Raw genomic sequence first — 15018 nt, 5'->3', positions numbered from 1 at the left:
TGTTCTGTGCAGCCCAGGCCACAGGTCAGTGACGGAGTCATTGGAGTGGTCAGGGGGTCGCTAAACTTTAAGTGCCAGAGAGCACACATGGTGGTCTTAGGAAAAGGTCTTCAAATATAACTGCACCCACATCATCTGCGGCTGCACCCGTGGAACTCACAAGAACAGCAACAAAGCTCTCGGCCCTATTACATGTTTGTGCATCTGTTTGTCCTGTCCCGTGAGGCGCATGAATTGGGGGCGTTGGCGAGGACATAAACAGATATGTGTATTAGGGCTCCTGGAACACTGAGTAATTCATCTCCCGTGGAAACTAGCAGTGTTTGCAACTTGTGCAATAACAATCACATGATGTACATATGCAAATTTATTTTAAAAGTGCATATGTACAAAATGGGCCGCATGTGTGCATATCGCACGCGATACACTCATGAGGACTGGTGCAAACTGTGCACTATGGACAGTGCCGGGGTGCAGCAGGTCCACAGCTCGAAGGCAGTGAGCAGTGATGGCCTTTCATTTTGGGAGCTGTGCAGTGTGCAGCTCATGCACTAACTCGAAGAAACGATAGTTGGACAGTTAGACAGTGCGATCTCGTAAAAGAGACAGGGACGTTCACCTTATGGCCCATGGTGTTGAGGTGACAAGTGTCCATGTGCACCCTCTAACAATGCCGCTGCCCCCACTCCTCAAAACCCTCCAAAATGAAGGAAAGCAATTAAAAAAGAAGCAAACCTGTGGCGCCCCGTCCACTGACATGACCTAAGGCACTTACAAGAGGTCAGTTGGCGCCCTGTCCACTGACATGACCAAGGGCACTTACAAGAGGTCAGTTGGCACCCTGTCCACTGACATGACCTAAGGCACTTACAAGAGGTCAGTTGGCACCCTGCCCACTGACATGACCTAAGGCATTTACAAGAGGTCAGTTAGACGCACGCTGAAATCCCCTCTTTAGCTCATTCTCTATTTTGCTTAGGTTTAGCACTTTGTGTTATAATCACTTAAGTGGTGTGGTTTCACCACGTCATTGACACACTGTCTGCCATTTAAGTAATGCCAGCTGCAGGGGGAGTGTTCCAGCTCCTGGCACCCCATCTTTTCTACCGATAAATCCGGACACACAGCCCTGCGCAGACAGGGATCTTGCTGTGCAGTGTATCAGAGGAATGGAGAGAGGTCTAACTTACCTCGATATAAGCATGTAGGGGCATATTTAGGAGCCTTTTGCATCGCCGTGCACCACACAACTTGGTGCAGGAGCAGCACAACTTAAAAATTAGATTTATGAAGCCACACAAGGCCACCTTGTGTGGCCCTGAGTGGCTTAATGAATCTTGAGTTATGTAACACAGCGCAAATTGCTGAGTTGCATTACTCTGCACCAGGGAGTCGTTTTATGGGCGCTGCGAGGGTGTGCCCATGCAACACCCATGGATTTTGATGCATTCCCAGATTTACCAGAAGTGCTAGACCTGGGAATGGTCTACAGACCTACGCCTCCTCAGTTGAGACGTATCGAGGAGAAAAATCTTTATTTCTCCTCATATTTTCCTTTCTGTATTTGTGCGGCATTTTGCGTAATGGCCAGAGCCGCCGACTTTGGAGCTGGAGAGCTAGGATCAAGTCTTTGGTCAGCTCAAGATCCTGTGACTCTTGGCAAATCACTTAATCTCCCTGTGCCCACCAAAATGAACGTATCATGGTGTAATCTTACTTGTGATCATGGGAAGCACTCCAATACCTTTTTGTCGAGTTTGTGCTGTATGCAACTGCAACAGAAAAAAAAGAGGAGGAGGAAAATGCCTCAGGTGATTGGTTTTGTGCAGGAAGGGTGCCTATGTTAGCGCTAGGAAGCAGACTGTGCGCCAGGGTAGGGGAAAAGGCAGGAATGTGCCATATTTACTTAAATGCGGCGCATTCCTTCACTGTCCCGCAGTGCAGCGCGGAAAGATGACTTGCTGCGCTGCGTGACTTGGTTATAATTCTTGCCCATAAAGTCCTGCAGGATGCAACCCCTTCGGCCTTCGGAATGGTCGACCTCTCACACTGCACTCATAGGAGCAAGTGAATGCGTCTATTGAGGCCTCCGTGCCCCGAACTCCGCAATCTGGTGTGCGGAGGCGTGTTGTGCCCCTGGGCAGAATCCGCGCTGTGTGTGGCACACACCTGGCATGGCTGGGATCCGTCCAAGCTTCAAGGGGAGCTCAAACACCACACTTTAGGTCAATAGTACCGACGCAGTCTAAAAAGCACCAGTGACAACACAGTCCTCACAGAAACAACGGCACACATCTGATTTCAGAAAATAGATACTTTGTGGCAAAAAGTCACAGTGGCTGCAGCCGGACTTCAGCGAGATCCTCTCTTCTACCTTCCCAACACCTGCCGGGAGATGCAGCATGGGGCTGTTCTGTTTGTTTAATATTTGTAATGTGCCAATAGTAACACGGGGTTATTTCTAGGCGCAATATAGGCAGATGCGGTTTCATATTGTGCAGCCCTGTGACGACACGCGAGGCTAACAGGGACACTTACTTATATGCATGTTGGGGGGTTTCTGACAAAGACCCTGTGTGCTGTCTTGAAGGAGAGCAGGCGCCAGGGCTACGGAGTCATGTTTGCGGATAGAGGAGTGGGGGTGCAGAGGGGTAGAGACATAATGACCGAGGTGAGAAGGGGGAGGGCAGACTCGACAGGAGCACAAGGTTACTTCGGAAGTGACGCAGCCCGCGTCTGTGCGTGTTCTGCGTCTTGTCTGCTGACGTCAGTTCAGTGTGGACGTGCCCTGGGATGCTGTGCATGCGCCTGCTCACGACTGCTTCACACCATGCCTGTCACAGCGCAGCCCCAGCTGTCTTCGCCCTGTCTGTGGTGGCTCTTGAAGGCCAAGGCCTCCTACTGGCCTACCTAGGTTGGCACGTTCTAGTGGTGTGTACAACTCAAGTCATTAGCAAACGATTAGGGTGCGCGTGGGAATGTTCCTTGGGTCTGTAGAATACTGGCACTTATTGTAGGGTCTCACAGTGCGTGCAAGAGAAGGTCCTTCCGGGTCACGCGTACCTTCACCCTGCCCTGCTTTTCCGGACTCTCCTGTGCAGTGCTGGAATCGGAACCTGGGAGGGGAGAGGGTGATTCCCACCTCACATTGCCCGAGACATCCTTTCCCTAAATCTTACAGCTGCCAACCCTCAATGAAATGCTTAGAATTTTTTTTTTTTTAAACTGCAAAATAAACTCTATTGAAAATCTCTTTTAGAAGGATACCAGTAGGTAATGCTAGTGGGCTGTGCGACAGCTGCAAAGATCCGCGTGATACTTAATAGTTTAATATTCGATTTTCTGCAGTTTACTCCCTCTTTCTTCCTTCGACATTGTTTAAAGAAGTGTCTTTAAAGAGTTGAATAATTAATGCCGCCTTATTTTCATCTGACTTAGTTGTGTGCAGTTTAAATAGCAAGTAATACATCCTTATAAAGAGGGGCAGCTGAGCGAGATATACAGTAAATCAGATTTGGGCAAAGTTGAGAGGACTTGAACCAAAACCCTCCATATCAGTTTTTGAAATTGTTTGCCGCCTTCAGTGTTGAAGTTTCAATGGACTGTCTGGAAGACTCTTTTTACAGTTTACCTGTTACTGGTTTTATACACACATGGGGATCATACAACAGGTTCCTCCTTTCGAAATCTGAAAGTGGGACGATTCCGTCTGAAAATTGATATAAAGTCTGTGAAATTAAGAATTCTCTTATTTTCTTTTACTCTCTCTACAGAGCCTAGAAGCTATGTTGAATCAGTGGCACGGACAGCTACATCAGGGGGTGCCGTCCCCCAGCACAGGCCGGCGCAAGCCATGTACAGCAACGAGACCCCACTGAGTAATGGGGGCTACGGTAACTCTGTGAGTGCCCCCAGCCCGCTGTCCACCAGCAGCCCCATACACAGCATGGACGGGTAAGGCGAAACGCAAGAGGCGTTTATTGAGTATGTGCATTCATTTCTTTGTTATGCACAGTGTATACCACAACACACATCTAGTCTCAAGGTGCAGGAAGAAGAAAGGGAGAAGGCAGAGGAAGGAGAAGAGGAAACAACGGGAATACATTTGATGACAGGTTAAAACATATAAATCAAATTTCACGTGTTCTGTAGGCTTCATGAGTGAAACTGTTTATAAGGATTTTTTCAAGGAGTTTTTGAAGCTTGTTAATGCTGTGGTATTTTTGCAATCGAGGAAGAGACTAGTCGCTTTGCTCAGGTGTTTCCTTCCATGTCGTTTTCTTTTCCATTTGGGGTGATGAGTTTGGTGTGTTTGTAGGAGCACAGGTGTCTTTCAGTCTTGGATGATACACACGAGTCGTTGAGATACTCAAGGGCTTTCCCGTCTGTAGAATTATAGATGGTGTGGTTTGTAAGTGTGTAATTGAATCAGATCATTCGGCTGAGAGTAGGTGGTTAGCTCTAGGTATCTTCTCAGTTGAGATGTAACTATTCATTCACTGAGTTTTGCCAAAATATTTAAGAAAGATGTGGGGCTAGAGTTAGAAAGTGATGCAACATTGGTTTAGATTCCGTATATAGGTTTCCCGATGTATGTCCTTATATAGGCACAACTCGCATTGCCCATATTTAGGCATAGAAATCCTACCCTTATTTAGGCATTATCCATGCTAACCAAATACAGGCAGGGCCACCTACATCCGTTCATCTACGTCACAACGAGTTCTTGGAAAACCAGACTCTTAAGCCTTTAGGACTTCCCCTTGCTTGGATATTGATTTCTCCAAAAACTCATTTATTATGCATGAACATCTATTCCTTAGGGGTTCATTCATTACGTTCCTCTGCCCGACTTTTACGTCAATACTGGCATTCCTAAACACCTTCAAGGTGTAAATATACCTTCTCTTGCCATGGCAAACCACGGTTCGGCTATCTAATTGCACGACGCGGCTCGCCACGGCAAGTTCGGAAGGAAGTCAAGTCCCCGCCTGACGCACTGATCAGACTCTGTCATCCTCCTCGCAGAGAATCCAGCTCCAGTGTTTCTGACTCCCCTTGCAGGGTGTTAGAGATCGAGACTCGGAAAGAGATTCCAACCTCACTCATTCTAAAGGTATGGAGCTGACTAGAACCTAGAGGGACTTTTGGCAAATCTTGGCAACTATAGCTAAACTAGACTATAGACAAACAGCACCTACTTCTTACCTCGTACTACACTTAGGTTAGGTACACTGGGGTAGAACTAGCTAGAAGCATCAGATGAGTATTAACATTTCAGCCTGTATTTTTTATGTATGTATGTTTATGAATATCTGTCATAGCTACAAACCATGCTATTGCAGTATTATTTTTTCTTACTGCTAACGCTGTACGTATTATACTTCGCATTCTTTCTTATGATTGTAGCAGTTCATATCTCTTGCACGAGAAATAAGACTGTTCAATAAACCCTTTTTATTGAAACGCCCGTCAATCTATTTCTGTGTAACTCTGTAGAAACGAATCATGCACGATTGACTGAGTGAAACTGTTATCTATTGTTTCAACGATTCTGAGATTGTTCCGATTCTAAGGGAAACAAAGTTGTCATGTTTATGCAGTTGTCAGAAACTAATTCCTTCTTGTATATTCTAGTGACCTCTGAGTTATCTGGCACACACAAGTAATTAAGTTTAATGTACTCTATAGAGACATACTGACCTCAGTCCTGTGTCAAAACTATAGTGTATATTATTCCAATGCACAGGGCCTATCAGGAATATAGGAACTACACTACACTACCTTCTTTATAACTGATCTAACAATAGCTTGTCTCCTCTTCTCTGGGTACATCCCTTGTTCAAGGGATGAGTTGTCGATTTGTGTGATGTCATCTGCTGTGGTTCGATTACAGGTTTTCATGAAGACGTGAAGTACAGGACCTATCTTTGAGCCAGTGGGCGGGAGTTTGTTTGCAGGGGTTATGACATCAGTCTGTGAAGTGAGATGACATTGATTAGAGGTGTACAGAAATTGTTGGATTTGTAAAAAGTGTGAGGTTGTTGGGGAATTCTTCCATCTGATGGCTTTTGAGTTACATCCAGTGTATTTCCTGATATCTGAAACCTTTTGAATGAAATTATTATTGAGAATATCACAGGTTTCTTGAGATGGTGTCAACATAGTGAAGAGTCTATGTTGAGTGATCACTTCTTTGTAAATTATGTTGAGTTCTTTTGTGGAGTTCTTTGCTTGTTCAATGTGTTCTTTACAAATATCTCTCTGTTTAGATTATATTTAATGTTAGTTGATGCAAAGATGTGCTATGCACGGTTGTTTGTCACTTTAGAAATTAGATGTCCTACATATGCATTTTGGAATGGTTCTTTTGTACTTCAGTTTTAGTTTGTGTGAGAGCCAGGAGCTTTGTTTGGTGCTTCATGATCAATGTTTGTTGTTTTTCAATGGGGGAATGATGTCTAAGGTGTGTGATATTTTAGTTTGTTGTCATTCTGAAATATTGGGATTTCAAGTTAGATAGAGTCTGATGTTTAGCGATGAGCGGGAAGAATTTTTTGTTATTAGGATATTTGCAATTTCTGGCAGTAATGTATTTAAAGGGCGTAAATTGAGGGTGGTTGTTCCACATTTCTTGACTGGGAGTGTGTAAAGGTGGAAAAGCATGGTTAACCAGTAATTCGGAAGATACTGAGATTGGTAGCTGGGATGTTGGAGACGAGTAATACATCTAGAGTGTGACCTGCAGAGTGCATTGTGTTGCCTTTGTGTCGGTGTAATCCCACAGTGTTAATGCAGTCTGTAAAATCAACAGGTAGGATGTGTTACTTCAATGTGAATGTTACAATCACCAAGGCTGGGTAGACTCTTGCTTTGGTTTTGGAGGTCTTCACTGTGTTATTGTAAATGAGTTAGGAAGATGGACTTGTGTTGGGGTGTCGGTACATGACGGCCATGATGACTGACAGGAAGTTATCAGGCGCAGACCACTTGCTTCAAATTTTGCAGCATCGCGTACTATTATATCACAGACAACTTCACAGGCAATTACATCATAGGGATTACATCTGATGAAGTCACTGCACCAGAGGAAAGCTAAATTTTTATATTACATGTTTATTTAGATGGCGTTATCTTGAAAAAGCTGTTTTCTTCAAAGTGCAGCTAACAATGGGGAGTAATTGGATTTAGAATATTTACATTTAGCTTTCATGAATAAATTGCTGATAAAATAATCTACAATAATGAGAACCACTAGATTTGTGTAATTCTGTGGCTAGAGTGTCTACCACATAACTATGGATTTTCCTCATTTTCCACATAATTTCTAGATGTCATGAACTATGTCTAACTCAAGTAGAGAAAAATAATGATGTCAGAAAAGGTGCCACATAATTCCCCTCTTTTGTCACATTTTAGATAACTTTGCCACATAATTTAGAGAACCGTACCCCATTACATCACTGGTTTTGACAGTGGTAATGCACACAAAAGGTGATAGGAGTAATGTCTCGATGTTACGGCACAAGCGATGTAGTGAGTCTAGAATAGATGTAGTGTCTGCGATGTATTGACGTGAGCTCTTGTTGTCATCGATAAAGTAACATAACTGGTTATCAGCTTTGCATTTCACTGCGAGGTATTCAAAGGTGCTTCTCGATTGTAGTGTGAATGTGTGAGGTTTTCAGAGCGTAGGACGGTGGCCCCCCCATTGTTGGGTGGGCTGCTAGCGTAGCCTGCTTTGCAGTTCATTTAGAATGGCCTCAGGTGATCAGTGAAGCAAGATTCTATTATTGCCAGAAACTAGAAGATGCGATCTGTAAGGAGGTCATGGGCATGTTGTGTATTTTCACTGTGGAAAGGTCATTAAGTTCTGCAAACTACATTGTTTGATCAGGAGAGAGAAATGTCATTTGTGCGAAGGGAGAGAATGTTCCAAAATCTGTAGAAATCACATCTAAAGTTACAGAGATTTTCACAAGGGAATTTTAGCGTCTCTTTTTAGTTTCTGTTTTTTGTGTGTTTGAACACAGAAACATGTTTCGAAATCCCTCCTGGAAACCCCCCTCACAAGCCCACCCACATCCTTCTGCAGAAACCCCCAGTTAAGCAGTTTTAACACCACGTGCAACCTCGCCCCAGGCCTCTCTGCCTGAAGTGTGCACTGTGATCAGTCACCCAAGCAACTAAGAAAAATTCATATGTTTCATCTTACCGAGTTATTAAATAATATTTTGATTTCTCCAATTATGGCCTTCATAGACCGAACCAGTTTTCAGGGAAATTCGCTCACCAAACGCCAATTAGCAGATTGTTTTCCAGTAAAAACAGCAAAAATATGTTTTGGTTAATCTGCTAAATCATAATAAGGATAAAGTCGATTTGCATATTTGTCTCCTATAGAAGGTATTTACTTAAAAATTTCTACTCCAAATATTTTATAAAGAAACTTCTTATAATAAAGTCTACAATATCTTTTAAAAAATGTATTGAGGAATTATAGAATTTTGTACTGTAGTTCCACACCATTCTTTTTTGCCTCTTAAACCGAGTACTTAGGGTAATCCGCCTATTGTCTGTGCTCCCGGGGTCTTCTTCATATGTCTGTCTGTCAGGTTTCACTGTCCTCCTGGGAGAGCCTCAGCGTCCCGCTCAATAGTCTCATGGAGGATAGAAAAGCATCTACATGGCCTCCATGGCAATATCCATCCCAAGCCATGGGGTGCCTTGTCCTTCCGAGACACCATACCTCACGTCACATGCTCAGATGGAGAGGTCTGCGCACCCAGGCGCCCTGAGCTCTCCTGCTGTCAGGACTACTCTTTGTTCAGAAAACAGTATTACTGCTAACTAGGCTGGTTCTGCTGTTTGCCAAAAAGACCTGCGACACCCCACAGGAAGAATGTCACGTTGCACTTTGTCCAAACCATAGTCGTGCCACAGCTTACCCTCTCCATTGCCCAATTCTGCTCCTACCCGTGTCACCTCCTCCAGGGATGTTCCTTAGCATCCTCGTTCATAGCCCTCTTCCGAGAGTCTTTTGGGTATCAGTGATGGGCAACCTACATGCGATCAGGCACACCACATTAGCTGTCATGTAATACATGTCGGACGGGATTTCACCAGGGGAGGAAGGGGTGCAGTGGCATTGGGGCCCAGGAGGTTAAGGGGTTCACTGCACCACAGTGGTAGCTATCTTTTACTACTCTCCTTGGGGTAGTGAGGCCAATTTCCGAGGCTTCTATTAAAGCTCATGCCATCCTTGCTGGCTACCAGAAACATCTCCAAGTGTGATCTTCTGTTGGCAAATCAACATCACTCAATTGCTTAAGACTCTTCTCAAAGAACTAGGGGGCATATTAACAAGGAACGGGGAAAATTAACGCTAAGGGCGCTTAGCGTTCATTTTTTTAACGCCCGCTATCGCTGGATAATATCGCCTGGTTATCGCGTTATTAACAACGCTAACCGCCTAGGCGATAAAAAATCCAGCTATTTGGGAGGTTATCGCTGGTAATGTAGCGATAAAACTACAAGGATAGGGGTATCGTTGTTGATAGCCCATGGTGGACTTAGCCATGTAATCCACCTCCCATTGGATTACATGGCTAAGTCTGAAAATTAGCAGCCGTAAAAAGACAGCGTTAACCAAGGTTAGCGCTGCTTTTTTTGTCTCAAACAGGGTTAGCGTGAAGCTTGATAATAGGAGAAATGTCGCTTAGCGACATTTCTCCTAATATTTTGCTCTGGAACGCCCACTTTGCATCTCATTAGAGATGCAAAGGGAAGCGTAGTGAAAAAGGATGCTAACATGTGATTTTGCATGTTAGCACCCTGTTGTTGATAGGGCGATATTTTTATCTCCGCTTCTTTGGCTTTTAAAGCCAAAAAAGCGGAGATAAAGCTCTTGTTAATATGCTCCTAGGTGTCCAGAGAAAAATGTAGGGGAAGTAGAGTAGTGGCACCCTACAGTCCCTTATAAAAGGGAAGGAAAATGATGGGGTATATTTACAATGAAATGACACAGTGCGGTACTGCAAGCAAATCTTGAGATGCAGAGGTGTGTCGTTTTAAACACACAGGGATATGCTGTATCGTATATGGCACACCCTTTTGTTTTCCCTTGCACTGGCGCTAACAAAAGGTGCTTAGCGCCAACACAGACACCCTTCCGCCATGTGCAAGGGTGTCTGTGTTGCAGGGAAAGATTGTTTATGTACAGTAAGCCCCACCTTCCTGCACATAAACAATCTTCCAAGGCGATTTTCTCTTTCTATGTGTGCTACAAAATGCAGCACATCTAGAAAGAGCAAAAATGAGGATAAATAAAAGTATTTCTTCTCATTGGGCCAATCTAATGCCTGCTTTCTAATGGCGTTAGCTTTTGGCGCTGCCTCAGATTTACACATCCTTGTAAATCTTGGGCAGTGTCAAAAAGCAATGGGTGCTGCGGTGTAACGCCCAAGGCAACACCACTTAACACCACTTTGTAAATATGGTGCAGGGCCTTGTAATGTTCCGGTGTCACAATTACCTTGTTAATATGCCCCAATGTGTGCATTGTGGACCATGAAACTAAGGGGCATGTTTACTAAGCAGTGACAGAGTGCGGCGTTAGCCTTCCTGGCTTAACAGCGCACTCCGCCACTTCTGAAACACAGGGCTGCACCATATTTACAACAATATGGTGCAGCCCTGCGTTTCCCCCTGCACTGGCTCTAAATTTAGCAGCCTAGCGCCAATGCAGACACTGTTGCACCATAGTGCAAGGGTGTCTGCATTGAGGGGAAGATTGTTTATGTGCAGGAACAGAAACCTTCCTGCACATAAACAATCAATGGTGTTATGCTGTTTTTCTGTGTGCTGCATAATGCAGCACACATGGAAACAGCAAAAACAAGTAGAAATTAAACATTTATCCTCGTTGTGCCAGGGTGAGACCAGGTTTTCCCTGCTCTTAATTCTAGCGCTGGTTCCTAATTACGCCTCCCTTGTAAATATGGGTCAGCGTCAAAGTCATGGGTGTTGCGGTGGAACTCCCATAGTAACACCCATTGCCCTCCCCTTTCACGCTAAGTGCAGCGTGATAGGGGGGCCTAGTTTACAAGGCAGCGTTAAGCCACGTTAAGTGGCTTAACACTGACTTGTAAATAAGGCAAAGCCCCTATCGCTTCACAATGTCCTGAAAAGTGAAGTTGTGGTGGTGATAGGGGCTTGTAAATATGCCCCTAAATGTATTCAGCTATTCACAAATCACAATTGTATAAAAAAGTATGCTTTTTTGAGCCATAGGTTAACGATCTCTTAACATATAGCTGATTTTCTTTACTCATGTCATTTTTTTATTTTTACCAACGATCTGCCCGAGTTATCTTGCTGCTCGAGGCATATTATGGTTGGAGTAATTACATTTCTCATTCAATACCTGGGGTTTCTGCTAGCTGCCAGGCGAGTCTTCAGCAACCTTCATCACTATAAGCTTGCAATCAGATCTCGATTTTTTAGAATGCTTATTGCAGAAATAGTTTGTCATCAAGGGCAGCTGATACTAATAATTATAGAGTACTAAAACTGTATTTTGCTTTCCCCTGGCAGGGTATCCATCCGAAGCTACCCCTCGGAAGAGAACAGTATGCGCCTCCCCACCCCAACGCAGCCGTCGATGGATTCAAGCTTCCGATCCAACAGCTTGTCCCAACCTTCAGCACAGAGCAGTTACCAAAACGTGTCGACTTCAGTGAACTCCGCTCCCCACAGTGGCAGCCCCATGAGTCCCTACTGCAGCCCCGACTACAGCATGAGTCCTGCGAGCACACAGACCGATGGCGGCGTTGGACAACAAGTCAACATTGCTGGTGTGCATGTGGTCCCTGGAAGTCCACATGCACTTCACAGAACAGTGGGGACCAACACCCCTCCCAGTCCTGCGTTTGCTCGAAGAATGGTCAACCCTAACATGACTGCTGCCCCGGGGAGCCCAAGCATGGCCAGGCACCAGATAGGCATGCATAGCAACATGGCGGCAACGCCAGGAAGCCCAAGCCTTGGTAGGCACCAGGGGATCCTGGCTGGCAGTGCCCCCGTGACCCCCGGAAGCCCCAGCATGGACAGGCATGTTATGTATGGATTTTCAGCCCCTGATGAGAGGCGTCCAACTCTTTCCAGGCAGAGCAGCGCATCAGGCTCGCAAGCTCCCTCCACGCCTTGCTTCCCGGTCTCTCCGGGATACTACCAGGGAGTTAACAGCCTCTCGTCTACGCCTCCGGACTCTACCTACAGGCAGGGCAGCCCTGTCTCCCAACCCTCCCTGCCGGAGAAGCGGAGGATGTCCTCCGGGGACCGAGCCAACAGCTTACCCAACTACTCCACGGTAAATGGAAAAGCATCTTCGCCAGTGTCCAGTGGCATGTCCAGTCCAAGCAATGGAAACACCTTGACCTACCCACACACACTTCCGGACTTCTCCAAACTTTCAATGCTAGGTAAATACAGCGGCTGTTGCATGATAGAATATTGAAATGTTGCTGTGCATTTGCAGCTGGAAATTGCATTGTGAGCTACATCTCAGCACGTATTTCTAAAAGTAAATACAGTGCAAAAACCAATCACTCTATGTTATTGCCTTCATTGTTACTCACAAAACTACTTATTTTATGCAAATGCCTACTTTTTCATATCATAACTATTAAGTTGAAGTAACATTGCTATTTTCATATATTCATACACGACAGCATTTCAAATACTGTAAATATAATGCAAACGATAAATACATATATTTTTATGATGTTAAATGAGTTGTTAGACACTTTCCAGTGCAGCATATGCCACGCCCTGGGACTACTGTATTTGCAAAATGGATCCTTATACAAAAAAAAACTATTGAACATGAAAATACCTCTCTCCTCTTAAAGAGCTTCCAAAAACATTTGTGGTCCATCTCAGATGAGGCAGGGAGTTTTCCAGATCTGTAGGTCTAGAGCAGAGGTGACCCATTCAAGATAGGCCCCAATCAACCACTGAATTCCCATTAATATAACAGTCATTTGTTTTTGCACTCCCTTATAATATTGTTTGTGGGTCCAGAGTTCATGGTCATGAATTAGCAAAAGCATCTATCATGCTCTCCAGTGCACCGTAACAACCGCAACGGCAGTATACATTTGAGTAGTTGATTTTTACCTTGGTTTTTCTTTGCCCCCACACTTCTCGAATTCTGTTCTCAGCCTTACACAAACAGATGAAGACCATAAGATAATTCTCTTGTGGCTGTACATGTACAAGACAATATTTAATTCCAGTGACATATAAAAGCCTCCTTAAATTTAGTCCCACACACCATAGCAAGCTCATACCCTGAAAATGTGTGGCAGTGTTTGTTGTTTTCCATATCTGGTGGACACCCGCCATGCAAAGGTTGGCTAACCCTTATTGACTTCTCTTTATGGTTTCTAGAAAAAAGCACATTGTGTGTTAGCGGGATTGGCTTTATGTAGGGTGATACTCTACCTCCATTTCCTGAGTAAATTCAACTATGTATACTAAGAAGTATCTGATGCCTATGAGAAATAATTAATTAATTACTAGTTGTGCTATTACAAAGTTAGGGACTGTCTACAATTCTAAATATTTTTCCAGGGTGTATTTATAAAAAAGAGACGAAGGCCCACCCTCACCGCGTGGTTCATCATCAGTACTTGTAGATTTTACTGGTGCGTCCCACCACCATCGATAAAAAACAGTACTCACCAGGGTTCTTAGTATGAACTTTAGTGTCACATGTCAGTATCCAGTATCAATCAATCAATAGAGACTTTAGTGTCACATGTCTCTTCTTGTGTGATATGTCTAAGAGGGTCTTAGGCCGTCAGCAGGACCGGGGTTTCCTTTTAGTATGAAAGTTAGGTAGTTCTCTACGTACTCCCTAAAGTCCTATTTTTAAGATGTCTTTAGAGGTCAGGGTAAAGAATGGGAAGCATCTGCCTGTTCATATAATAGTGTGAGACCTAAGGGAGAAAAACACATTTTTTTGTTAAAAGAAGATAGACATATATAAATCTTCAGGCTGTACCCAAATAACAACACACATGTAATATGTAGGGTGCTTTGTAACCAAAAACATGTCATCACTACACAATACCCACGTTCTGCTATGACAAACAGCACATTACACAAAGTAATGTTAATTCCATAGATTTCATGTCCTGTCTTCAAATCTCTGACTCCTTTTTAATACAGGAGTGAAAGAGAAGAGAGAGAAATGCTCACCTGTACTAATTAGAGGTTGGACCGTAAGGCTTAATTGGTTAATTTGTTTCTTTCTTGGTTCCCACCTCACCTGACCTATTGGCAGGTAATAAAATATAGAAAAAGACAACAACCATGAAGGGCTCCGGGTAGAGCTCAACGCAGACACCAGAATTGAAAATGTTCAGTTTCCAGATTTGTTTCAGTGCAGCACAGAGGAACTTTCCTCCTTGGCGGGTGAAGCGCTTCTCTTCTCTCTTGGCCTGACCCCCAACTTCACTTTCTCTGGTGTTTTACTATAACGTGCACTGAGTCCTGCTGGAAACTGGTGCTCTTCTCCACCCGACATATCTCTACGCTTCTGGGTGACCTGAACATGCATTTAGATGACGGGTCATGCAGCTTGAGTCAAACCTTGATCAATGACCTGGGCTCATTTAACCTTGAATCAATCAATTCCAATCCCACTCACATAGCTGGCCATTTGCTAGACCCCATTTTTTCTAATGCCACTGGCTTCATTACAGCCTCACCCCTACCATTTCTCTGGACTGATCAATTTGCAGTCCCCTTTTTGTATCTTGTACCCGCCTATCCGGTTTACAGCTACCAAACCCAAATAATGAGCTGAAACTGGACCAAATTGGACATCACGGCTCTTAGTACTAGTTCATCGGATACTCTTCCCCAATTAGTATTCCAAGTTGACTCTGACGTCCCCGTGGTCGGCAACTGGCTACGAAAAGCTCTTGACTTAATCCTTCCAGCCAAACT

General features: G+C 44.3%; 1 protein-coding gene across 19 annotated transcripts in view; it reads left to right on the top strand.

The window, feature by feature from the left end:
• The window catches only part of TNS1 (tensin 1), a 1878049-nt gene that overhangs the window by 1820816 nt on the left and 42215 nt on the right, over positions 1-15018 (top strand). For all 19 annotated transcript variants that reach the window (XM_085649989.1, XM_085649997.1, XM_085649992.1 and 16 more), the window contains 2 exons: positions 3774-3954; positions 11596-12482. In XM_085649989.1, the coding sequence (XP_085506115.1) occupies positions 3774-3954; positions 11596-12482 (1068 nt within the window). The remainder of the gene's footprint in view (positions 1-3773; positions 3955-11595; positions 12483-15018) is intronic.

The sequence above is a fragment of the Triturus cristatus genome, chromosome 3_2 (assembly GCF_964204655.1).
Source record: "Triturus cristatus chromosome 3_2, aTriCri1.1, whole genome shotgun sequence".
In the NCBI taxonomy this organism is placed as follows: domain Eukaryota; kingdom Metazoa; phylum Chordata; class Amphibia; order Caudata; family Salamandridae; genus Triturus; species Triturus cristatus.
The sequence above is the reverse complement of the archived record's forward strand: the minus strand, read 5'-3'. Positions and strand labels throughout refer to the sequence as shown.